The sequence below is a fragment of the Hyla sarda genome, chromosome 13, assembly GCF_029499605.1.
Source record: "Hyla sarda isolate aHylSar1 chromosome 13, aHylSar1.hap1, whole genome shotgun sequence".
Lineage (NCBI taxonomy): Eukaryota > Metazoa > Chordata > Amphibia > Anura > Hylidae > Hyla > Hyla sarda.
In genome coordinates, this window is record NC_079201.1 from 32,233,572 (window position 1) to 32,259,278 (window position 25,707).

The 25,707-nt window shown below is 44.3% G+C and overlaps 2 protein-coding genes across 7 annotated transcripts in view; one reads left to right on the plus strand and one right to left on the minus strand.

Annotated features, from left to right (window-relative positions):
- USP36 (ubiquitin specific peptidase 36) overlaps positions 1-391 on the minus strand; it is a 116,336-nt gene extending 115,945 nt beyond the window's left edge. The window contains exon 1 of the mRNA XM_056549881.1: positions 330-391. The gene's annotated coding sequence lies outside the window, so the exon portion shown is untranslated. The remainder of the gene's footprint in view (positions 1-329) is intronic.
- On the plus strand, positions 1-25,707 carry PRPSAP1 (phosphoribosyl pyrophosphate synthetase associated protein 1). Of its 6 annotated transcripts, none has more exons than XM_056549884.1 (11): positions 1-106; positions 7,029-7,213; positions 10,020-10,072; positions 10,167-10,233; positions 11,972-12,144; positions 14,182-14,297; positions 14,440-14,495; positions 14,771-14,916; positions 22,298-22,368; positions 22,451-22,597; positions 24,966-25,707. In XM_056549884.1, exons 2-11 carry the CDS (start codon positions 7,050-7,052, stop codon positions 25,122-25,124), a joined length of 1,152 nt encoding a protein of 383 aa, XP_056405859.1. In that variant the 5' UTR covers positions 1-106; positions 7,029-7,049; the 3' UTR covers positions 25,125-25,707. The 6 variants fall into 6 exon arrangements, with proteins under 6 accessions (XP_056405859.1, XP_056405861.1, XP_056405858.1 ...); XM_056549886.1 differs by having other exon boundaries at positions 11-106; positions 7,110-7,213; XM_056549883.1 differs by having other exon boundaries at positions 12-106; positions 7,039-7,213.

Genomic DNA, 25,707 nt, shown 5'->3' on the forward strand with positions numbered 1-25,707 from the left:
CTCGTGACATCATCAAAGGTCCTTCGCCTCCCCAAGCTGTAGCAGTTACTCGGGCAGTGAAAGAGTTTGTGCTGCGGAATCAGAGAGACTCGAGCCCCGGATTCCGGTACGTACCGCCCGCCCCCTCCTCCGTCCCATCTCTTCGCCCCTGTTCACACCGGACATCACTTCATCCCCACATGTACAGCGCACTGGATGCGGTTGGCGCTGCTCATCACATCTCTAGAGGGATCATCCATTTTACTTAGAGGGATCATCCATTTTCCGTCCCCCCCCCCCCCCCCCCCTATACTGTACGCGCAGTGTGAGCCGCCCCAGGATCCCTATACCTGCAGTGCAGATGTGGAGGTTGTCACCGTTGCCGTCTATCATAGCTGGACATGCATCAATCTCTGTTAGCAGCTAACGTGCAGAGACCAGACAGCTGTCGCAAGACTACAACTCCCAGCATGCCATGACAGACTGTACAATGCTGGGAGTTGTAGTTTTTTCACAGCTGGATGCTGCAGATTGGGGGTGATTGATCCCTGTTAGATTTCGAGCTGTCTGTCAGGGTTTGTACATGTTGGATAAATAGGGTAATACTGTATTATGTGCTAATTTAGTCTTGCTGGGGGTTTGTTACTTTGTTTCGGCTACAATAACATTCGTGTACATAGGCTCCTCTGTGATTATTTAGTGATCTGCCCCTTTTATTGTGTTCCTTGTGTAAACTCTGCCAGATCTGCTTATCGGAGCTGAGGGTCTTCACCTCCTGCCCCCCCCCCCCCCAGACACCAAAACTGTACTGCTGGAGCGTAAAACTCCCAATCTTTGTGCTTCTAGCAGTTGCAAAACTGCCCGGCATGCTGGGTGTTGTAGTTTTTCAACAGTTAGAGCAGTGTTTCCCAACCAGGGTGCCTCCAGCTGTTGCAAAACTACAACTTCCAGCATGCCCGGACAGCCTTTGGCTGTCCGGGCATGCAAGAAGTTGTAGTTTAGCAACAGCTGGAGGCACCCTGGTTGGGAAAACAGTTCTGTGGTGCATAGGTCTCCACACTGTGGACCTCCAGCTGTTGCAGAAGCACAACTCCTATGCTGGGGGTTGTAGTTTTGCAACAGCTGGAGGCACCCTGGTTGGCGAAAACAGTTCTGTAGTTCATAGGTCTCCACACTGGGGACCTCCAGCTGATGCAAAAGCACAACTCCTATGCTGGGGGTTGTAGTTTTGCAACAGCTGGAGGCACCCTGGTTGGGAAAGACTGAGCTACATGCATTGGCTGTCCGGGCATGCTGGAAGTTGTAGTTGTGCAACAGCTGGAGGAACCCTGCTTGGGAAAGACTGAGCTACATGCATTGGTTGTCTGGGCATGCTGGGAGTTGTGGTTTTGCAGCAGCTGGAGGTCAAAGGCGGCCCAGGCATGCTGGTAGCTGTAGTTTTCCAACTTTTGTTGGAAAAACACTCATTTGAAGCCATGGTCTTCAAACTGTGGACCTCCAGCTGTTGCCAAACTACAACTCCCAGGATACCCGGACAGCCAAGTAGTAGAGGATAGGGCAAAGCTCCCCATCTTGTGGCTCTCTAGCTCAGTGTTTCCCAACCAGTGCGCTTCCAGCTGTTGCAAAACTGCCCGGCATGCTGGGCGTTGTAGTTTTGCAACAGCTAGAACAGTGTTTCCCAACCAAAGCGCCTCTAGCTGTTGCAAACTTACAACCCCCAGCATGTCTAGGTATGCTGGGAGTTGAAGTTTTGCAACAGCTGGAGGCGCATTGGTTGGCAAACACTGCTGTAAAGCCGAACTCCCCAAACTTTGGACCTCTAGCTGCTGGGGGCACCTGGGAAAGATAGAGTTGCAACTAGAGCAATCTGTTCCCAGCACAAGGCTGTCTATGCATGCTGAGATTATTGTCGTTTTTCAACAGCTGGAGGTACACTGGTTGGGAAACACTGTGCATCTAGCTGTTGCAGATTTGCACTAGCTGGGAATTTTGACCACAAAAATAAACATTGTAAAAAAAAAATTTGCATTCACTTACCCTGATCCCAACAGTGCCCAGTCCCAGCTGAGAAGCACTTCTAGAGGTCCACAGTTTGGATATATAGGACAGTGTTTCCCAACCAGTGTGCCTCCAGCTGTTGCAGAACTACAACTCCCAGAATGCCCGGACAGTCTTTGAGAGAGTCTGAGAGAAAAGAATACAAGCGTGTGTGTGTACAAGTACTTAGGCCAGTGTTTCCCAACCAGGGTGCCTCCAACTGTTGCAAAACTACAACTCCCAGCCTGCCCGGACAGCCGCAGCCTGGGAGTTGTAGTTTTGCAACAGCTGGAGGCACAGTTGGTAAACACTGATATAGGCTAATAATCCCCTAGTTTTGTTTCAGCCCCTGCTGTCTCTTCACCCAGGGTAAACTAACCATGACCTACGAAAGACCTGCTCTACTCTACCTGTGGACTGATGTCATGTAATCCATTAAAGGGGTACTCCTGTGGAAAACTTTTATTTATTTATTTATTTTTTAATCAACTGGTGCCAGAAAGTTAAACAGATTTGTAAATTACTTCTATTAAAAAAAATCTTAATCCTTCCAGTACTAATTAGCAGCTGTATACTACAGAGGAATTTCTTTTCTTTTTGAATTTCCTTTCTGTCTGACCACAGTGCTCTCTGCTGACACTTCTGTCCATGTCAGGAACTGTCCAGAGCAGGAGAAAATCCCCATAGCAAATATATGCTGCTCTGAACAGTTCCTAAAACAAACATAGGTGTTAGCAGAGAGCACTGTGGACAGACAGAAAAGAAATCCAAAACTCTGTAGTATTATTCAGCTAATAAGTACTGGAAGGATTAAGAATTTTTAATAGAAGCAATTTACAAATCTGTTTATCTTTCTGGCATCAGTTGATTTAAAAATAAATAAATAAATAAAAGGTTTCCACCGGAGAGAATCCTTTTAAGCTACTGCAGCGTAAAATTGAGAGCCCTCCGTCATCACAGGGCCCCCTATGCTATGCCAGAACACAGATTCCCATAAAGGGCGGCGTTCTCCTTTCACCTGACCGTGCATGAATAGAGGCATTTCACTGCACTGTTACAAGGGAGGAACCTATTAAATGGAACTAAAATAGCAGGAGCGGTGCCAGAAGATTACGTTTCCACATTGTTGTGTAGAATCTGCAGCAGACAGAGCTATATCTGTCCTCTACAAAGACACCACAGGCTCAACCATCTACAGGACAACACGGCTTTATGGGGGGAGCATAACCAACGCTCATTCCATCTGCGACATTTTTACCGAGTACCGATCCTTTTTTTTTTATTATTTTTTTTTTAATAAGTATTCGTTTACTTTTTTTCTGTCATGTGACAGGGAAAAAGGGGTGTGTTTTTTTGTTTAATATTAGAGGAAGGGCTTTCATTTTATTTAAAAGGGGTGATTCAAACTTTTTTTTTTTTTTATAGGGAAGGGGTTAAAGGGTTACTCTGGTGGAAAACATTTTTTTTTATTTTTTAAATCAACTGGTGCCAGAGTTAAACAGATTTGTAAATTACTTCTATTAAAAAATCTTAATCCTTCCAGTACTTATCAGCTGCTATATGCTCCACAGGAAGTTCTTTTCTTTTTCAATTTCCTTTCTGTGTGACAACAGTGCCCTCTGCTGACACCTCTGTCCATTTTAGGAACTGTCCAGAGCAGGAGAAAATCCCCATAGCATACCTCTCCTGCCCCGGACAGTTCCTGGAATGGACAGAGGTGTCAGCAGAGAGCACTGTGGTCAGAAAGAAATGAAATTGAAAAAGAAAAGAACTGGAAGGATTAAGATTTTTAAATAGAAGTAATTTGCAGATATGTTTAACATTCTGGCGCCAGTTGATTTAAAAAAAAATGTTTTCCAGTGGTGTACCCCTTTAATTGGAAAAAGGGTGTGTTTTTATTTTTATATTAGAGGAAGGGCTTTCATTTAATTTAAAAGGGGGGGGGGTGATTCTAACTTTTATTAGGGAAGGGGTTAATTCACATTTATTATTTATGTTTTTTACACATTTTTTTTCACTTTTTTTTTAAGTCCCCATAGATTGCATACACTGATTAATAATATGGCATAGCATAGCATAGATCAGTGTTATGGACGCTTCTTTACTGCTGCCTGCCATGGATGGCTGTAAAGGAGCGTCGATTGGACGGCACGGAGCACGGTAAGGGACCTCTGGCCGTCCTCACAGCTGATCGGGACACTGCGATTTCACTGATGTCCGGTATTAACCCTATAGACATCGCGATCAAAGTTGATTGCGGTGTCTAAAAGTCCTGAAGTTAACTGCTGGTTAGTTCAGGGATGCTGATTGGGATGATCAACATCCCTGAGCTAACCGGCAGTTAACTTCAATACTTTTAGACGCCGCAATCAACTTTGATTGCGGCGTCTATAGGGTTAATACTGGACATCACCGCGATCTGTGATGTTTGGCATTAGCCACAGGTCCCAGCTATGACGCGCACTCAGCTGCTGGGCACGCTGCATAGTTCGGCACCTCCGTAATACCTGCTGACGGGACTCCCACCGGCGAGTATCTGTTTTGGTATCGGGGACATTTGAACGCTGGGAGTTGTAGTTCTGCAACAGCTGGAGGCACCCTGGTTGGGAGACACTGCTCTAGAGGATAGTATATTATAGAAACCTTCTATAGATGCCCAAATGGCTTTTTCAATGTTCTGAGTGCACAAGCAGCCTTTCTGGGAATTCATATGGATTCAACCCCCCCCCCCCACAATTCTCTTTATCCTCCCCAGGTGTGGTGTGTGTGTGTATATGTATGTATGTGTGTGTATATATATGTATGTGTGTGTATATATATATATATATATATATATATATATAGCGAAGACTCAGCAAATTGCAGTGGCATATGGGTGAATAAAGTGGCTAGCCAAATGGCCTTTCTCAAGCATGAAACACTTGCAGTTGGACACTTGCAGACACACTGGGATTCTCGAGTGCTGACTTCTATCTATGTGTATATATATATGATGAGTATTTGCCTCAGGGCGAGGCCACCACTCCTGGTGTAACGGAGCTTCAGAAGGCCATTAAGCACTCTGCGGGCATTCTGGGTAGGGGAATATGCAAAGCAGCTCATTACATCACCTTTTCAGGTAATGTTCCCTGGTATCAGCTTAGCTCGTGTTAAGGAATATAAAAAGCTGATCGGGATTTTATGCCAAGCCAGACTACTCCCCAAAAGGGAAGATTGCAGATGGGTAGAAACTTACCTTTTGGGGAGTAGTCTGGCTTGGCATAAAATCCCGATCAGCTTTTTATATTCCTTAACAGGAGCTAAGCTGATACCAGGGAACATTACCTGAAAAGGTGATGTAATGAGCTGCTTTGCATATTCCCCTACCCAGAATGCCCGCGGAGTGCTTAATGGCCTTCTGAAGCTCCGTTACACCAGGAGTGGTGGTCTCGCCCTGAGGCAAATACTCATCCCCTTTAGCTGCTCTTAGGCCTCTTACCCCAGCCAAGCCAGATCACCCTGCTCTGTATTGACTGCAGATGGGTAGAAACTTACCTTTTGGGGAGTAGTCTGGCTTGGCATAAAATCCTGATCAGCTTTTTATATTCCTTAACAGGAGCTAAGCTAATACCAGGGAACATTACCTGAAAAGGTGATGTAATGAGCTGCTTTGCATATTCCCCTATATATATATATATATATATATATATATATATATATATATATATTTATATATATATATTTATATCCTTTTTCCTCATGATCTCTATGGTCACTCAGCTACAAGAGAGGCCCTGCTGAAAACATTACATGTAATATAAATTGCGTAATGAAACAGGAAACGAAATGATCCAGCACTTGGACTATCTGCAGCTTTAGGGCGCGTTCACACTGAGTAATTCAAGAGGAATTTACTTGAGTAATTCCTCTTGAATTCTCCGCTCCATATTAATGCACATCTCCTCTGCCCATTGACTTTAATGTTATTTCTGCTGTCCTGTTCACACTGCAGAAATTCTGCAAGCGGAATTCCGATGCTGAATTCCTTTCCGCTTATAGAAAGAGCATATTCATCCTTCAAGCGGAATCCGCGAGCAGAATCCAATAGAAGTCAATGGTAAAAATAAGAAACTGCCCGACATCGTTTTCGAGCGGAATTCAGAAAAGTAGATTAAATAGCCTCCTCCTTCATTCCTCTTCATTTCCGCATGGGAATTCCGCTTGATGGAGAAGGCAACAATTTCCTGACCGAAATTAATCCTTGTGAATTCCTCAGTTTGAACGCACCCTTATTGTAAATCCTCTTTAAAAACAGCATGGAACAACTTCAATGCTTCACAAGGTCTGACACAACTTGACGCAATTCTTTTTTTGTGAAAGAATCACTTGGAACAATCCTATGCTGAACAGAGATTAAACTTTCGGGGGGAGATTTAGCAAATCCTGTGCAGAGGAAAAGTTGCCCAGTTGCCCATGGCAACCAATCAGATCGCTTCTTTCATTTTTAACAAGGCCTCAACAACCAGTCAGATTTTTTCTTTCATTTTACAAGGCCTCAACAACCAGTCAGATTGCTTCTTTCGTTTTCAAAAAGGCCTCAGCAACCAGTCAGATTGCTTCTTTCATTTTTGACAAGGCCTCAGCAACCAGTCAGATTTCTTCTTTCATTTTTAACAAGGCCTCAACAACCAGTCAGATTTCTTCTTTCATTTTTAACAAGGCCTCAACAACCAGTCAGATTTCTTCTTTCATTTTTAACAAGGCCTCAACAACCAGTCAATTTCTTCTTTCATTTTTAACAAGGCCTCAACAACCAGTCAGATTTCTTCTTTCATTTTTAACAAATGCCTCAACAACCAATCAGATCGCTTGTTTCGTTTTGCAGAGGCCTTGTTAAAAATGAAAGAAGCAATGTGATTGGTTGCTATGGGCAACTTGGCAACTTTTTCCTCTGCACCGGTCTTGATAAATCTCCCCCTCAGTGCCTTTTGCTTGTATACGTTGCTATGTTGTTGATCAGGGAGCCATGTCAGTGTATTTCAGGTGTCATCATCATGCCACGACGGATGCTAATACCTCACAAGTCTGTTTTCTCTTACTCCCGGCCCCCAAAGTGGCTGAATGGTCCCTCTACTATGAACTCTGCCAGGAGTGGTTACCGGGTGTTTTCTGCTAACTCCAGTCCTGCCTGTGTGGAACTGGCCAAGAGGATCACTGAGTAAGTGCAGGCCTTCTATACCTTTCGGGCAGTGGTGGGTCATCCAGTTTTCCTTCTGATACACCATCATTTTGTCCTCAAATGTGCCAGAATTGAGGTGCAAAACCTTAAAGGGGTACTCTGGTGGAAAGCTCTTTTTTGTTAAAAATAGATTTGTAAATTGCTTCTATTAAAAATTTTTTTTTTATCCTTCCAGTACTTATTAGCAGCTGTATGCTACAGAGGAATTTCTTTTTTGTCTTATCCACAGTGCTCTCTGTTGATGCCTCTGTCTGTGTCAGGAACTGTCCAGAGCAGCATAGGTTTGCTATGAGGATTTTCTACTGCTTTGGACCGTTCCTGATAGGGGAATTAGGTGTCAGCAGAGAGCACCGTGGACAAGACAAAAAAGTCTGTAGCATACAACTGCTATAAAGTACTGGAAGGATAAAGATTTTTTTTTTAATAGAAGTAATTTACAAATCTGTTTAACTTTCTGGCACCAGTTGATTTAAAAAAAAAAAATTTTCACCGGAGTACCCCTTTAAGGGTACATTCCCACACGGCGTATTTGCTGCTGCGTATTTTATTTTCTCTGTTGAAGTCAATGGGTAGAAAAATACGCAGCACCAAATACGCAGCAAAATACGCCGTGTGGGAACGTACCCTAAGGCACATATATTAAGCGCTAAAAGTGTGTGACCTAAGTTGTTTTGTTCCACAAATTCTTGAAAATTTGGCCACGCTGGGGGTAAATGACTAAACTGTCTAAGTCTTAGACAGACTTGGAATGCACCAGACTTATCACAGTGACCTGAGCTGATTGATAATCTGGGGCGTCTGTAGTCTGTAGTCTGTTGGCACTGTCATGTTTTAAGTTTACGTAAACTATTAGTAAGGCTCACTTCAGGCAAGGGTAATGTGCCAAAATGTTGGTGCACAGTATGGCAGTAAAGCCCTCCTTAGCTTGTTAAAGGGGTACTCCGGTGGAAAACAATTTTATTTACATCTACTGGCTCAAGAAAGTTAAATAGATTTGTAAATTACTTCTATTTAAAGGGGTACTCTAGTGGAAAACTTTTTAACTTTCTGGCACCAGTTGATTTAAAAATAAATGGATTTGTAAATTACTTCTATCAAAAAATCTTAATCCTTCCAGTACTTAACTGCTGAATACTAGAGATGAAATTATTTTCTTTTTGGGACACAGAGCTCTCTGCTGACATCATGACCACAGTGCTCTCTGCTGAATTCTCTGTCCATTTTAGGAACTGTCTAGAGTAGGAGAAAATCCCCATAGAAAACATGCTGCGCTGGATAGTTCCTAAAATGGACAGAGATGTCAGCAGAGAGCGCTGTGGTCATGATGTCAGCAGAAAGCACTGTGTTCCAAAAAGAAAATAATTTTCTCTGTAGTATTTAGCAGCTAATAAGTACTGGAAGGATTAAGATTTTATAATAGAAGTAATTTACAAATCTGTTTAACTTTCTGGCACCAGTTGATTTAAAAAAAAAAAAAAATGTTTTCCACTGGAGTACCCCTTTTAAAAATCTTAATCCTTCCAGTACTTATCAGCTGCTGTATGATCCACAGGAAGTTTTTTTCTTTTTGAATTTATTTACTATCTGACCACAGTGCTCTCTGCTGACACTTCTGTCCATGTCAGGAACTGTCCAGAGTAGAAGCAAATCCCCATAGCAAACCCTATCCTGCTCTGGACAGTTCCTGACATGGACAGAGGTGTCAGTAGAGCGCACTGTGGTCAGACTGGAAAGAACAACTTTACTTCCTCTGTAGCATACAGCAGCTGATAAGTACTGGAAGGATTAAGATTTTTTAATAGAAGTAATTCACAAATCTTTCCGGCACCATTTGATTTGAAGAAGGGAAAAATAAATAAATACATAAAATGTTTTCCACCGGAGTACCCCTTAAAACAAGGTCCATTTTCCTGTTCTTTTTGGCATACAAAGCATAATAAATGTTTTATTTGCGCTGCGCTATAATTTTGCCGAAAATTCTGGCACATCAGGCGTTTAAAATATGAGTCAGCGTAAAGTAAGCCAGAAAAGATTGGTCCAAACTTGGAACAGAAGTGCATACTTGGCCTAGACAGTCAAAAAAAATGCGCAAGATTTAGCATTTAGCCTGAGCTGCTTTGATAAATCTGAAACTGTTCATGATTGTACATCTAGGCTTACGCTGTCATAGAATTAGATAGCTTTTGCAAAAAAAAATAAAAAATCACCCAAATTTCCCCCAAAAAAACTATTTGCACCGAATCTGCACATTTGCTACTGTGGATTTTCCGTGACCATTAGACATTAAAAATCCACAGTATTTCGTGGCACAAAAAAGGGAGAACAAGTGTACAGGATGAATCAGAGCGACAGCTCACCTCCTCCTCTCTGCACCTGTGCACGGGCCTGATCAGCTGCGTCCCTGACCATATATATGCACAAAGAAAGAAAACGGTCCAGCACTGGTTTGCAGGTAAAAGCAGCTTCTTCTTTATTGGGTCAATTCCGACAAGACAAATAAGCCGACGCGTTTCGGACCTACACTCGGTCCTTAGTCATGGCATGTCCCATGACTAAGGACCGAATGTAGGTCCGAAATGCGTCGGCTTATTTGTCTTGTCGGAATTGACCCAATAAAGAAGAAGCTGCTTTTACCTGCAAACCAGTGCTGGACCGTTTTCTTTCAAAAGTGTACAAGAGGCCTAAAAGTATATATAAAAAAAAAAAAAATTACTATTTTATAAATTGCAATCCAACTTTTAAATAAATAATAGTTTCATATTTTATTTATTATTATTTTTATTAGGCGTCTGGGAGTAGAACTTGGAAAAGCTGTTGTGTACCAGGAGACCAATGGAGGTGAGCCGGCCAGATACATGAATTCTACTTTATAACTCTTCATTTTATTATTATTATTTTTTGCTTTTATTAACTGTATTTTTGTCTGTCTTAGAGACCAGAGTGCAAATTCAGGAATCTGTTCGTGGACAGGATATATTTATCATACAGACGATCCCAAGGTAAATAAACCTTTGGCTAGGTCACTGTTTTCCGACCGGGCATGCTGGAAGTTGTAGTTTTGAAACAGCTGGAGGAACCCTGGTTGGGAAACAGTGGGCTAGGTTCTAGAAGACTGAAGTAAATGATCATTCTGCCTCTTCTGCCATTGCATAATTGCACCCCTGTGAATAGGCCTGATCTGCCATCCTTAACCCCTTAAGTACTGAGGGCGTACCTGTATGCCCTGATCCCGCTAACTGGGTCTAAACCATTCTCACGAGTGGAGAACGGGTTAAACTCCGTAGGTCCGGTTGCTACAGGCAGCCAGGACCCATGGCTAATGCCGGGCACCGCAGATCGGGCCGATGCCCGGCATTAACGCTTTAGATTCTGCGATCAAAGTAAAAAAAAATACCAAAGTTCAAAATTGTGAATTTTTGGTCACTTCATATACCATAAAAATATTAATAAAAAGCGATCAACAAGTCCCATCAAAACAAAAATGGTACCAATCCAAACTACAGACCACGGCGCAAAAATTAAGCCCTCATATAGCCCCATTTGTGGAAAAATGTAAAAGTTATAGGGGTCAAATGATGGCAAATTTTAAACATACTAATGGTTCATGTAGTTATCATTTTTTTAAAGTAGTAAAATAAATAAAACCTACATAAATTGGACCTACAGATTAAAGATAAGGTGTCATTTCGAAAAGTGCACTGCGTAGAAACTAAAGATGAGCGAACTTACAGTAAATTCGATTCATCATGAACTTCTCGGCTCGGCAGTTGATGACTTTTCCTGCATAAATGAGTTCAGCTTTCAGGTGCCCCAGTGGGGTGGAAAAGGTGGATACATTCCTAGGAAACTCTTTCCTAGGACTGTATCCACCTTTTCCAGCCCACCGGAGCAGCTGAAAGCTGAACTAATTTATGCAGGATAAGTCATCCACTGCTGAGCCGAGAAGTTCGTGACGAATCGAATTTACTGTAAATTCGCTCATTTCTAGTAGAAACGGAAGCCCTAAAAATGAGCAAAATAGCATTTTTTTTCCCATTTCACCCCACAAATATATATATATATATATATATATATATATATATATATATATATATATATATATATATATATATATATATATATATATATATATAAATTATTTTTTTTTTTTTTGTTTCGCCGCAGATTGTTATATAATGTCATTACTAACTAAAATTGGTGATGCAAAAAAAAAAAAAAAGCCCTTATATGGGTCTGTAGGTGCAAAATTGAACGCGTTATGATTTTTGGAAGATGAGAAGGGAAAAATGAAAGTGCAAAAACGAAGATTGTTCTCAGTCCTTAAGGTGGAAAATGGGCTGAGTCCCTAAGGGGTTAAATTATCTCTGACCCATCAGCTGATCAGTACTATTCCAGGAATCTATATCATTTGGGTGTAAGAAGGGATACGCCGCACAGAGGAGACTCTCGGCATAAACCTCATTCCTTTGGCATCTGCAGCTGTTGGTAAATGGGGATTAAAGCTATAATATTATTATCTCTGGCCCAGAGCAGGCTCCATGTTATTCAGGCTTGAAGGTCAGCGAATTATAGTGGCAGGTGTGCCGCCGCCTTCGTATTTCTCACAGTCTCCGATTGTCAGGCGCTTTAATGTGCGGCTTTGAAATGAAAGGGAAATCTATTGTCTGCTTGATTGTTATTTAAGTAGCCACTGGCACTTGTTCTCATAGCTTTTTGTGTTGACAACTACCCCCACAGGGACGTGAACACCGCTGTGATGGAGCTGTTGATCATGACATATGCTCTGAAGACATCCTGTGCCAAGAACATTATTGGGGTCATCCCATATTTTCCTTATAGTAAACAGAGTAAAATGCGCAAGAGGGGGTCTATCGTATGCAAACTGCTGGCTTCCATGTTGTCCAATGCTGGTAGGTGGGGGATGCTGTCTTTTTTTTTTTTCTGATGATGATGGTAATGACCCTATATTAATTTGCAGTACAGCCTGCCAGTGCTCTTAAAGGGGGTACTCCACCCCTAGACATTTTATCCCCTAACCAAAAGTATAGGGGATAAGATGTCTGATCACAGGGGTCCCACCGCTGGGGACCTCCACGATCTCCCTGCTGCACCCGATGTTCATTTAGAGCATCAGGTGCAGTGCCGGAGGCTCGTGACGTCACGGCCACACCCCCTCAATGCAAGTCTATGGGAGGGGGTGTGACGGCCGTCACGCCCCCTCTCATAGACTTACATTGAGGGGGCGTGGCTGTGACATCGCGAGTGGGGAGTGGCCTCGCCAGTCATCCGGCACGGAGCGAAGTTCGCTCCGTGCACCGGATGTCTGGGGTGCCGCAGCAGAGATCGCGGGGTCCCCAGTAGCGGGACCGCCCGCGATCAGACATCTTATCCACTACTCTTTGGATAGGGGATAAGATGTCTAGGGGCGGAGTACCCTTTTAAGTATATCCATTCTGTAAATGTTTAGTAAAGTCTAAAGGAAAAGTCAAGAACTACCCAGATATGTAAAATGATTTTTTAAGTGTCACTGTTGTTTAAAAAAAATAAAATATATATATATATATATATATATATATATATATATATATATATATATATATATATATATTATAATATAATTTTTTTTTTTTTTGAGGGGTTCAGTTCTGTGTGCCAAGACTATTACTGTTCCCTAAAACAAATGGACAATCTCTCCTTGTTGTGGTAAATAGACTTTATATAGACTCCATCTCCTGCATTGGGGAGAGAAGCCCTTAGCTGAGTGCTTCTCTCCATTCTCTCTAGCAGTCGGCAGGGGTCTCGGCACCCAGAGTTTTGAAATATCTCTGACATGTCAAAAGTTTTTTTTAATTTTTTAAATAACAAAAATTAACACAGCAGGTGAACTGAACACTCACCACCAGACTCCGTCACATTAAGGGTAGGGTCAGACGTAATGAATCTGCAGTGTATTTTACGCTGTGGATCTGCCGATGACCGACCCTATAGTGTCCCTCCTGCTATGCCTGCTCCTAGCCGCAATCCCCACTACAAGAAGACACACAGGGACGTGCGAGTCACTGCGCGCACGTGCGGTGTACTCGCAGACATTGTGGTCGCTTCCCCTGCTCCTTTAGCTATGCCGAGGGCGGCTGCGATGTCTGAGTACATTGCTCATGCGCGCAGCTACTCACACGTCCCTGTGTGTCTGCTCGTAGCGGAGGATTGCTGCTACAAGCAGACAAAGCAGTCACAGCAGGAAGCACACTCTAGGGTTGGTATTTTACGCTGCGTATCAGTCATGTCTAAACCTACCCTGAAATGGATCTTTGAGAGTTTCATTGTGGGATACCCTATGATAAGCTTATTATCAGGGGTCCCATCTAGAAAAAGAACCCTTATCTATTATAGGGAACCTGTCACCAGATTTTACCCTTTATAAATGATGGGAACAAGCTACATATGGTAAAATAAAGTTTCTCACTGTATCCTGATGTCCTCCGTAGCATCTGCAATAGGGAACTAATGTAGTTTTAGGGTACGTTCACACGTACGCAGATTTGATGCGCAGGATTTTCTGCTGCAGATTTCAGTGTAAACTAAATGACTGAGCACAGCTTCTATTCTTAAGTTAAAAGTCTTGCGCATAAAATCTGCGCAGGATCCTGTACATGTGAACGTACCCTTAGGGTACGTTCACACGTACAGGATCCTGCTCAGATTTGATGCGCAGGATTTGGAACTGCAGATTAGAAGCTGTGCTCAGTCATTTAGTTTACATTGAAATCTGCAGCAGACCTGCCTGTACATTACACCTTGATAATGAGTTGGTTTATTATCATGCATTGGAGAGCAAAGGCTTAAAATGTAGGGAATCCCTATAGAATGGCTGCAGGGCGGGCCTAGATTACTTTTATATACTGTATTTAAACTCCCATTGTATTTTTTTTTGTCCTTTATCTCTTTAGGACTCACACACATCATCACAATGGACTTGCATCAAAAAGAGATCCAAGGCTTCTTCAACTTTCCAGTGGACAACCTCCGAGCGTCTCCTTTCCTGCTACAGTATATACAAGAGGAGGTGAGCAGTACCACATATCCCACATTCAGACTCTTCCTTCAGTTGCCTCCTTAGTAGTCAGGTACTCTGTCATTGTCTTAGAATTTCTAGTAATAAAAAGTATAGGATCATTTTCTCATCTGTGCAATGCCCTACATTTCAGATTCAAGATTACAGAAATGCAGTGATAGTTGCCAAGTCTCCGGATGCAGCAAAGAGGTAAAACAAAATGAACTGTTATTATAAGTGAATTAAAGGTGTACTCCGCCCCTACACATCTTATACCCTATCCAAAGGATAGGGGATAAGATGTCTGATCGCAGGGGTTCCGCTGCTGGTGACCTCCGGGATCTCGGCTGCAGCACCCCACTGTCATTACTGCACAGAGCAAACTCGTATGTGACTATTCACATAGAGGATGTTGCTGTTATTTGTTTAAAAAGTGTTTTTTTTATCCTTTTATCCCCCACAACACTCTTATATAATTTTATCAGGGCACAGTCCTATGCTGAGCGGCTGCGTCTAGGACTTGCTGTGATCCATGGGGAGCCACAATGTGCAGAACATGACATGGTAGATGGGCGTCACTCTCCACCCACTGTGAAGAATACTACAGTCCACCCAGGGCTTGAGATTCCCTGTAAGTATCTTTATGTGTGAATATGGTGATAGAATGTCGAATTCAGTTTTTTAGGACTATTACATTGATAGCCTGTGGATGGGCCATCAATGTCTAATCAGCACGCCCACAGCCCCTACTCCCTCCCCCCCCCACCCAAAACACACACATAAGCAATTTGGCAGAGCTGCAGCTCCATGGCAGAAGCCCAGCACAGCCACTACACAAGGAACACAGCCTTCTTCTTTTGGCCCATTCATTGTGTATATGCTGGAAAAGAAAAATAATGGATCACCCATGGATTTACCCATACTATATCCTTGTGTATTGGGTTTAGTGCGGGTGAACCTGTTGCCAGTTTCCTGTTTAGATTTGCATCCTCTTCTAAGTTTTCCCTGTACGGCAGTGCTCCCAGCCAACTAGTTGTGCATGGAAGGTGATGCCTATTCCCAGGATAGGAGATAAGTGCCTGATAGCAGGGGGTACAAAAATGCTGGACACCTTTTAATCTCCTCAACAGGGTCTGGCTCTTGCCGCTCAACTTGCCAGTCTGCTTCTTCGGCCGCCCTCCCCAGTCATCGGCTGAGACTGAGTATCCCTTTAAGATCAGTGGGGGTCCCATAGGTTGAGCCCTCACTGATGATAAAGCGATGGCATACCGCTTAAGTTGCAGTCACACTTTTTTTATTTTGAATGTATACAAAGACGTGGTTTTACGTCTGGTTGAAATAAGGGAGAATATTTACTGTACTTGTCATCCTTGGGTTCTATTCATAGTTAAGGTAAATAAAGAGTAGCAGGGTAAATCATTAGAGTTATTGAGAAATGGGAGAGGTGACTAAAGGCCGGGGGGAGGTAGATAAATGTTAGGTGACCTGGGAGGCATGAATGGGATCTGTCTGTTAATGAGTATATGGAATGTCTTTATGGGGCGTTGGAATGTGGGCTGGGGATTTCTTAGAGAGCAGATATGATAAAGCTCTAAAAATACAGATGGGCCGGAACGGACAGCAAATGTCAATATGCACCAGGATAGTCATATAGTGGTAACATTAACAATAATCTCTTTAAAATAGCATTATTATGAGCGGCATGACTAAATTCTACAATGGATTATGTCCTCTGTCGTCTGGGTGGGAGGTCGGAACCTTTTCACATGCTGTATGCAGTTGACAATCCTCTTCTGATATTTTAATGTGAATTCAATAGAGTAAAAAGAAACAGACATGGTCGCACATCTACATCATGCACAATGATCTAAGGCTTCTCACAAAATTTATTAAACTAACAGGTTATTAGTGTTACTTGATGATCATGACGTGCAAGTCCACCAGCCACGTCAAGGCCACTTGTACGTAGTGGGTCCCTAACATCCCTAGCATAAAATGACCATCCCGCCAAAACACCAGCGCCCACAGGGTGAACGACCCACTGGCAGAGCAGCCCCAATGCTGTCCGACCAGACTCTAGGCCGTGCTACCCCACAGACACAGCGCCGCCGCAGCCATGGCCGCCGCAAAGCATAGCATCAGTGTGAACAGGTGACCAAACACACTTACCATGTGCTCCCAGGTAAAAACTAAACAAGACTGCCAGGAAAACAGGGCCCTATGTAGTTTCCTGCTAAAAGAAAATAACCTAGTTTACATAAAAGCATGATTTTCTATTGCTGGCCATACACATTAGAGAAAGGTCAGACAGTCCCACTGAATTTTGGAGTCCGAATTGGCCAAAAATCTAATAAATGTGTGAGAGCAGGCCGACAATCCCAAAATGGCATATGAAGGGGGGAAAATGAAGATTGAACATGTTGGATTTCAAAATGCCTGATTTTCTTTTACCTGAAGAAAGATGTTAAAGGAGTACCCCACTGCCTCAGCGTTCAGAACACTTTGTTCCGAACGCTGGGTGCGGCCTTTGGGGGTCTTGACGTCACGTCCATGCCCCCTCAATGCAAGTCTATGGGTGGGAGCATGGCGGCTGCCACGTCCCCTCCCATAGACTTGCATTGAGGGGGCATGGCCATGACGTCACGACCCCCGAAGGCTGGGGCAGTGGAGTACCCCTTTAAGAAGCTCTTGTGAGCAGCTTATCCATGGCGGAGTAATGAATCAAATTACTCTGCTATTTTACATGTACAGGATGCTGATTTTCATCATAATCGCTGCCCCTGCGAGGGCTAAGGGGAGAGGGCAGTTGGATGGGCCACTGATGTGAGGTAGTGTGGTATGGCTCTGTCGCCTCCTCTCTACATTTTGCTCACAGGGAATGCTTTTCTTCCTACACCTAGCGACTCTCTTCCACTTTCCACAAGATGGATGGCTTTACTCACTGCCGTAGAGTTGACTGCCATAGAGTTGACATCTTGGTGCAGAGTTGACATGATGCAGAGTTGTCTGGCAGAGATATTTGAAGTGAAGGTATGAACTCCATCAGAGGGGCCTTGCTTCAGTAAACTTATGCCATCAGGACAATACCTGTCTATATGGACATCAGAGCCCTCTCCCTCCTTCTGCCTAGACTTCTTTCTGGAGGTCCGTGTCTTAACTAAGGAATTCAATGTGCATCGAAGGCTGCCAGAGGGGCATACCAATCACAGGAACCAGGCCAGGTAGCGGAGCACAGCAGGGACTAGTAGCAATGACTGCATTAGATACAGGTAGCCACAGGGTCTAGCAAGGCACAGGTGGAGGAAGAAAATCTGTCCAAGATGACGGGCGCCACAGGATAGTGACACGTGGGGGGAAGCAAGCTGAGGACGGAACTCTAGGCAGACACTGGGGGAAAAAAATTCCAAACCTGGAGTGCTATCGAGGCAGACGGGGGGAATATGGAGGAGACAGGGGAGCTTGACCAGCCAGCTCCCCGCCTCCAATGCGTGCTGGGGCGCATTAGGAATGAAACGGTTTACAAGGATAACGCAGCACCTAACCAACAGATTTCAGTGAGTAACCCCTCATTTTACACTTTTCACATGTACCCAGTATATTTTCAGATTCTCTTTTTCATCTGTAGCATGTCAATTTATGTGTTAGATACACTGCTTATTATTTGTGCATTTTCCCTATTGACTTTAGCGGGGAGATAAAAGTTCACTGCAAATCACCAGTCATGTATGGCAAAATCCAATTGTTGGTCTTTAACACATTGAAAAACAAATCAATTTACATTTAGTTATCTGATATATCGGAGAAATGTGTCTGTTACTATACATTTGGAAGCTAAAATGTCCTTGCAATAAGCAGGAATGCCCTGAAACGAGCGCAGGGTAACATTGGTTCCCCATTTGTCAGCATCAAGTACACTACTTTACAATGGTTTATACCCTTATCTTTATATGGAGAATATATCAGAGTGTAGAGAAAATATAATTAGACTATGTTCACACGGGCAAATGTCTACATGAGAAAATTCCATGCAGACATTCCTCCGTAAGTGGAGCGCCAGCATAGACTGCAACGCATTTCCCTGCAGACTCCGAAGTTGGGATGTTTCTGCCACAGAAATTCTTGTGTGCAGCAGAATCCCATTGAAATCAATCTGCCGCGGAATTCTAATGCAGAAATTCCATTGTGTAAACATAGCCTTAAAGGGGTACTCCACCCCTAGACATCTTATCGGCTATCCAAAGGATAGGGCATAATATTTTGATCACGGGGGTTCCGCCGTGACCCCTGCAATCTCTGCTGTGGCACCCCAGATATCCGGTGTTTGGAGTGAACTTCGCTCCTTGCCAGCTGACTGACGATGTGGGGTGAAGGCTCTTGACGTCATGGCCACGCCCCCTCCCATAGACTTGCATTGAGGGGGCGTGGTTGTGATGGCACAAGCGTGGCGTGGCCGTGACATCACGAGCATGCTAAACGAATGCCAGGTGCAGCAGGGAGATCGCAGGGGTGCCCAGTGGCAGGACCCCCGTGATCAGACATCTTATCCCCTATTCTTTGGATATGGGATAAGATGTCTAGTGGCAGAGTACCCCTTTAAGGAGGTTATTTAAAAAATAAAAAAAAATAAAGGTAATTTCTTCCAAAAGAAACACCTGTCCTTAGTTTGTGTGGTTCTGCAGCTCAGTTCCTGTAAAGTGAATGTAGCCAAGTTGTAATACCACGCACAGCCTGAGGACATGTGTGGTGCTGTTTTTGGAATATATTAGCTTTGAAAGCATATCGGAACCTTTCAAAATACAGATGTAAAGAGCCAAAACTGTTGACCAGCTGGCAGGGAACCTTGGACGATCTCCTGTAGCAGCTTCTCCCCATCTCTAGTGACAGGTCATGCCTGCTTAGTGCACATGATAGCATGTGAAACCTTTTTTTTTTATTGTCAAATAAATAAATATACACACATACATATTAGCTTCTGTACTTTTTAGAAGCCTTTGCCACATCGATCGGTAGATTTACTGCTATGTTACTCCCTCCTAAGGGGTTAACCCCCATCTATGTGCAGCTATTGCTTACTTGCTTCCTGTGCTTTTGATATTAGGCAAACGGCAGCCCCTGTATCCAGGCATTGAACTGCCAAGTATGGAAAGTGTTATGCTGTGTGCTGTGTGTATGCAGGATGCCTGCTCCGTGTGAGATTTGCTGTGCTTTATTACTTACTGTGTGCTCTGTCTCACCTCTCAGAAATAGTCCGTCCGTCATACACTTAACACTATACCAAAGAAAAAGGAATACACCATGTAATGCACACCCACAATATATGTACCAAAATAGAATTTTATTACACATACAAAAGTATTTATCAGCAGACAAAACAATTAAAAACCTTTAAAAAGACCCAGATGGCCACCTACACAATCGGGGGGTTCCCTCAGGTTCCCCCACCAGTTGTCAACACCCCTGAGGAAGTTGCCGACGGGCAATGGAGCGCGTGGGGTCTAGGGGGGCACTTGCCTGGTCTAGTCTTCCATCTGCCGTCTGTAGTTTGTGCCTCCTCAGTGCTGAAATGGAGTATCCCAATACAGGCTGTGTGGCTGTATCCCCCCCCAGTACAGGCTGTGTGGCTGTATTCCCCCCAGTACAGGCTGTGTGGCTGTATTCCACCCCCCGGTACAGGCTGTGTGGCTGTATTCCACCCCCCGGTACAGGCTGTGTGGCTGTATTCCACCCCCCAGTACAGGCTGTGTGGCTGTATTCCACCCCCCAGTACAGGCTGTGTGGCTGTATTCCACCCCCCAGTACAGGCTGTGTGGCTGTATTCCACTCCCCAGTACAGGCTGTGTGGCTGTATTCCACTCCCCAGTACAGGCTGTGTGGCTGTATTCCACCCCCCCAGTACAGGCTGTGTGGCTGTATTCCACCCCCCAGTACAGGCTGTGTGGCTGTATTCCCCCCGGTACAGGCTGTGTGGCTGTATTCCACCCCCCGGTACAGGCTGTGTGGCTGTATTCCACCCCCCGGTACAGGCTGTGTGGCTGTATCCCCCCCGGTACAGGCTGTGTGGCTGTATCCCCCCCGGTACAGGCTGTGTGGCTCTATTCCCCCCGGTACAGGCTGTGTGGCTGTATTCCACCCCCCGGTACAGGCTGTGTGGCTGTATTCCACCCCCCGGTACAGGCTGTGTGGCTGTATCCCCCCCGGTACAGGCTGTGTGGCTGTATCCCCCCGGTACAGGCTGTGTGGCTCTATTCCCCCCGGTACAGGCTGTGTGGCTGTTAAATGCCCTGGGGGATATAGCTGAATTGATCATGTGTATTGCTTTATATTACTAACTACTGTGACGGGCATAGATTATACTGAGAAAAGCCGGTGCCCTGGGTGGGGTCCTGAGGGAACCCCCCGATTGTGTAGGTGGCCATTTGGGCCTTTTTAAATGTTTTTAATAGTTTTGTCTGCTGATATACTTTTGTATGTGTAATAAAATTATTATATTTTGGTACATATTTTGTGGGTGTGCGTTACATGGTGCATTCCTTTTCCTTTGGTATAGTGTTCATGTTTCATACACATAGTAACACCCCCTGTTGGTTTAGGGTAGCTGAGCCCACTTGCTTGAGTGTTCCTGTCATACACTTAGCCGCTAAAATCTCCATTATTGTGCTCATGCAGTGCTAGTGTCTTCAAAAATTATCACAGTCAACTGAGTTAAAGGGGTACTCCACTGGCCAGCGTTTGGAAGTAAATGTTCCGAACGTTATTTTCGCGTTGCGGGGGTCGGTCACAGCCACGCCCCCTCCCATAGACTTACATTGAGGGTGCGTGGCTGTGAGGTCACGAGGGGTGTGGCCGACCCCCAGAGCACGAAAACAAAGTTCGGAACATTTACTTCTGAATACTGGCCACTGGAGTACCCCTTTAAACACAAATCCAAAACCCACCTGGCTCTGCTCCAATAACCCGAATAACATTTTCAGACGCCATGTGGTTGTCCTGCAGATCTGTCAGTCGTCTCAGGCAGTACTATAGTGTGCGAGTCCTTGTTCCGCAGCCTGTCGGAAGGACATTAGCAATTCACTTTGACACTTCATGAATGTTTCACCATTTTTTTTTATATATTCTGTAGTTGGTATAACTCCCATATAGATCAGGTGGGGGCCCCCTTTAGCAGTGTCATTTCCCCAAATGTATGGGGGGGGGTATAAAAAGCTGTGAGAGCTTTTGGATGTATTGTATAGGCAGAATACATTAATGCAGCCTGTATTCTGCTGATGGATTTGCAGGACAGTAACACACACAGACTTTAAAGCTTATAAGTAATGATATTGATAAAGGAGAATCCCTTGGTGGGCCCTGATATATTAGGATTAATCACTCTTCTGAAACGCTCGTTTGTATTAGTCATAATTCTAGATTTTCAGCTTGTATTGGCAACTTGCACTGATTTTATTCCCTGACACGTCTTATCCAGGTCTAGACAGGAGCACAGTAGAATGTCACGCTCCGTCCTCCCCGCTGTCCTGCATGCTTGTACAGCAGATTACATTCCTCTAACACATTTAGTGGCAGACACAGATGGCATTGCTGTTGAATTGTTTGTTTTGTTTTGCATGCTCCGTGCCTTTAGGGTACGTTCAAACGAGCGGATCCCCAGCGCATTTTACGCTGCGGATCTGCTGCTGAAGGACCGCTGTATGCTGCCTTTACATGTGCCTGCTCCGAGCTGCAATACGCCGCTATGAGCAGACACACTGCAATGTGCGAGTCACAGTATACTCGCACATTGCAGCAGCTCTCTGCCTAGCGAGCGGCCGTGATATTTTCGAGTACACTGCGCATGCGCAGCGACTCGCACATCGCGTATTGCCGCTCCGAGCAGCCACATGTAAAGGCACCATACAGCGGTCCTTCAGCGGCGGATCCGCAGCGTAAAATACACTGGGATCCACTCGTGTAAACGTACCCTTATACTGTTACGTTATTGAGGAGGTAACGGCTTTCTTCTGTTTTTCGTCAAGTGATGATAGCAAAGGAGAAGCCGCCAATCAGCGTGGTGGGAGATGTAGGCGGACGGATCGCCATTATAGTGGTAAGAAAACTTTCTAATGCTTTATTGCTTAGTACTGAGTGTTCTTATTTTAACCCTTTTTCTTTGCTATGTGTAACTTTAGGATGACATCATTGATGAAGTAGAGAGCTTTGTGGCTGCCGCAGAGATTCTTAAGGAACGGGGCGCCTATAAGATTTTTGTGATGGCCACCCATGGCATCATGTCTGCAGATGCCCCTAATCTCATTGAAGACTCCCCAATTGATGAGGTCAGTGCCCAGATAATTATGTGCCTGTCTGCAGGATGTCCCCTCCTTTCACACTACCGTTTTCGTCCAGTAGGTGACGTCTGTTAGGAAGATAGCGGGAGATAAATTTGTGCATGACACGTCTTTTTCTCCCGCTATCATAATGGGACTTATAACGGACATTAGAGGAATACCATTCAAGTGAATGTGATCCTCTTTGCCCGTTATAGGTCCCATTATGCTCTGTTACACTAACAGATGTTAATGGCGGACAAAGTAGGGAAAAAAAAAGAGCCAATGACGTCCGTTTGTAATGGAGCAACAGTCATGGTGTGAAAGAAGCCTTATAATGTTCACCTTTATATAATGGATTGAATGTTATCTTTGAAGTATCACTAGAAAGGCATGTGTGTGTGTTTTTGTTTTTTCCTGAATTTGAAAATGGTGTTTATGAAAAGAAGCAGCGACTTAAGCTGGTCGTATACTCAAATTTTGCCAGAATAAAAGGCTTGGGGCAGCTCATCTGTGGGAAGATGGGTCAGACAGATTGGATTTCAACACTTTTTTGCTCCTTTGTCACACCAAGAAAGAACATCTGTCCAAAATGTCTGATAGTGGTTTATTCTTTCAATCCTATGAAATAAATAAGCATGCTCAACCGAAGCAAGCAGACATGTTGGGCAAACTGCTATCTCATGTATGGCCTGCTTAAGCATGACCTCAAGAATAGCCTCACGGCAATCATCTTAAAGGGGTACTCCGGCCCTAAGACATCTTATCCGCTATCCAAAGGATAGGGGATAAGACGTCTGATCACGGGGGTCCTGCCGCTGGGGACCCCTGCAAGCTCTCATGCAGCACCCACCTGTCTCGGCTGCAGGAATCGATGATCACTCCGCGTCTGAAGCCACAAAGACCATGAGGCCGGAGTATCGTGACGTTATGATACTCCAGCCCCGTGGTCTTTGTGGCTTCAGACACGGAGTGATCATTGATTCGTACAGCTGAGACAGGTGGGTGCTGCATGAGAGAGTGCGGGGGTCCCCAGCAGCGGTACCCCCATGATCAGACATCTTATCTTAGGCCCGAGTACTCCTTTAATGACAGGCTGCAGCGGTCTTTGTGCACCCTTGTGGGTTATTTATTTAATTTATTTATTTTACCAGGCATGGCATCATACATTTGGTAGTGGATTTACCTGATACTGCAGTTTAGACCCATTCAAGTAAATAACAGGGCTGCAGTACCAGACAAAGCCACTAGAAAATGTATTGGGGCTGTACCTGATGGGTGCACAGTGGTAGGAGACATTCTGTAGTCTCTTTCAAGGGGTACTCCGCTGCTCAGCGTTTGAAACCAACTGTTCCGAACGCTGGAGCCAGCGGCGGGAGCTCGTGACGTCATAGCCCCACCCCCTCATGACATCACACCACACCTGCTCAATGCAAGTCTATGGGAAAGTCACGCCCCCCCCAATAGACTTGCATTGAGGGGGTGGGCGAGGCTATGATGTCACGAGCTCCCAGCGTTCGGAAACTGTTTGTTCCAAACGCTGAGCAGCGGAGTGCCCTTTTAGTCAACTGACCACTGAGGTTGCCAAGGAAAGCAGTGCTGGAAACTACTTTTAGTAATGCAAATTTACTTAGTATATGCAAAAAGTGACAGTATCTTTTTAAATCACCATTCATGCTCATACATAGGGGGAGATTTATAAAAACCTGACCAGAGAAAAAGTTGCTAAGTTGCCCATAGCAACCAATCAGATTGCTTCTTTCATTTTTAAGAGGCCTTTTTAAAAATGAAAGAAGCGATCTGATTGGTTGCTATGGGAAACTCAGCAACTTTTCCTCTGGACAGGTTTTGATCTCCCCTATTGTCTTCTTCTTTAGCAGTTGTGTATCATGCTTCTTCCAAGAAAGGGTATGTTCACATTACGTAATTCCGCACTGAGAACCTAAACATCATTGTGAATGGGTTTCCGCGAGACCCGTTCACACTGTGCAATTTCAGCCGCTGAAATGGTTCCACACAAATAAAGAACATGTTAATTCTTTGCGCGGAAGTCCGCGAACACTGCATAGCCGTCAATGGTGCCGCGCGGTCCTACCGCTGAAGTATTTTGGCTGCGGCGGCTGCCAGAATGGAATCTTTGCTTGCATAATTCTGCAAACTGAGATTCTGTTTACAATCCATAGTGTGAACATACCCAAACAGTAGAGTGTGATGTCTCGGGGTGCACGCCCCTCTCCTCAGCCATAGGGGGCTCCACAACAACCACTGTGAGGTTCATCCAGATATGTTGATATAGTGTTGGAAACCCCTTTTTCATAGATAAAATGATCGTGCCATGTAACATCACTTTATTCATGTCTACTCTGTCCTTCCTTAGGTTGTTGTGACAAACACCATCCCCCATGAGGTACAGAAACTACAATGCTCAAAGATCAAGACGGTGGACATCAGCCTGATTCTGTCAGAGGCAATCCGTCGCACCCACAACGGAGAGTCCATGTCCTATCTCTTTCGCAACATTGCAATGGACGATTGAAGGGTTCTGCCCACCTTTCCAGTCAAGTGTAGGATGTGTGCCAGTGACAAGTGGGTAGAGCTCCACATGCAGAAAAGGGTAGACATCGATGGAGAAATCTCATCCTTTTTTGCATCTACACTACAGGCACTTCCACGTTACTGTTGGGGATGAGGGGAACCCTGCATTAGTAATATTACTTTTTGCAGATGAGAATGGGATACACCTGGTTTTGGGATTTGAAAAGATTTATAGCTTGGGTTGTAAAGTCTTCTTCAATCCATCAAGAACTGGATACATTAACCTTTTTTTTTTTTTTTTCGTTCTGAGCCTTTTAACAACGGAGATGGTGTTCTTGCACCAAACTGAAACAGGATTGACCTAACCGCTGCCAGATGAGGCAGAAGCATTACCGAGCAATATAGATAGTGACCACTGCCTGGTCATTACATGTCAAGCGCTGCACATTAACATCACATGCATCAATATATACAAACAAAAAAAAAGCTAGGGCTATTGTTATAGCTAGCGAAGGTAGTTCTCTAATATCTAATAGGGAAATTATCCAGGCACAGCAGTGTTTCCCAACCAGGGTGCCTCCAGC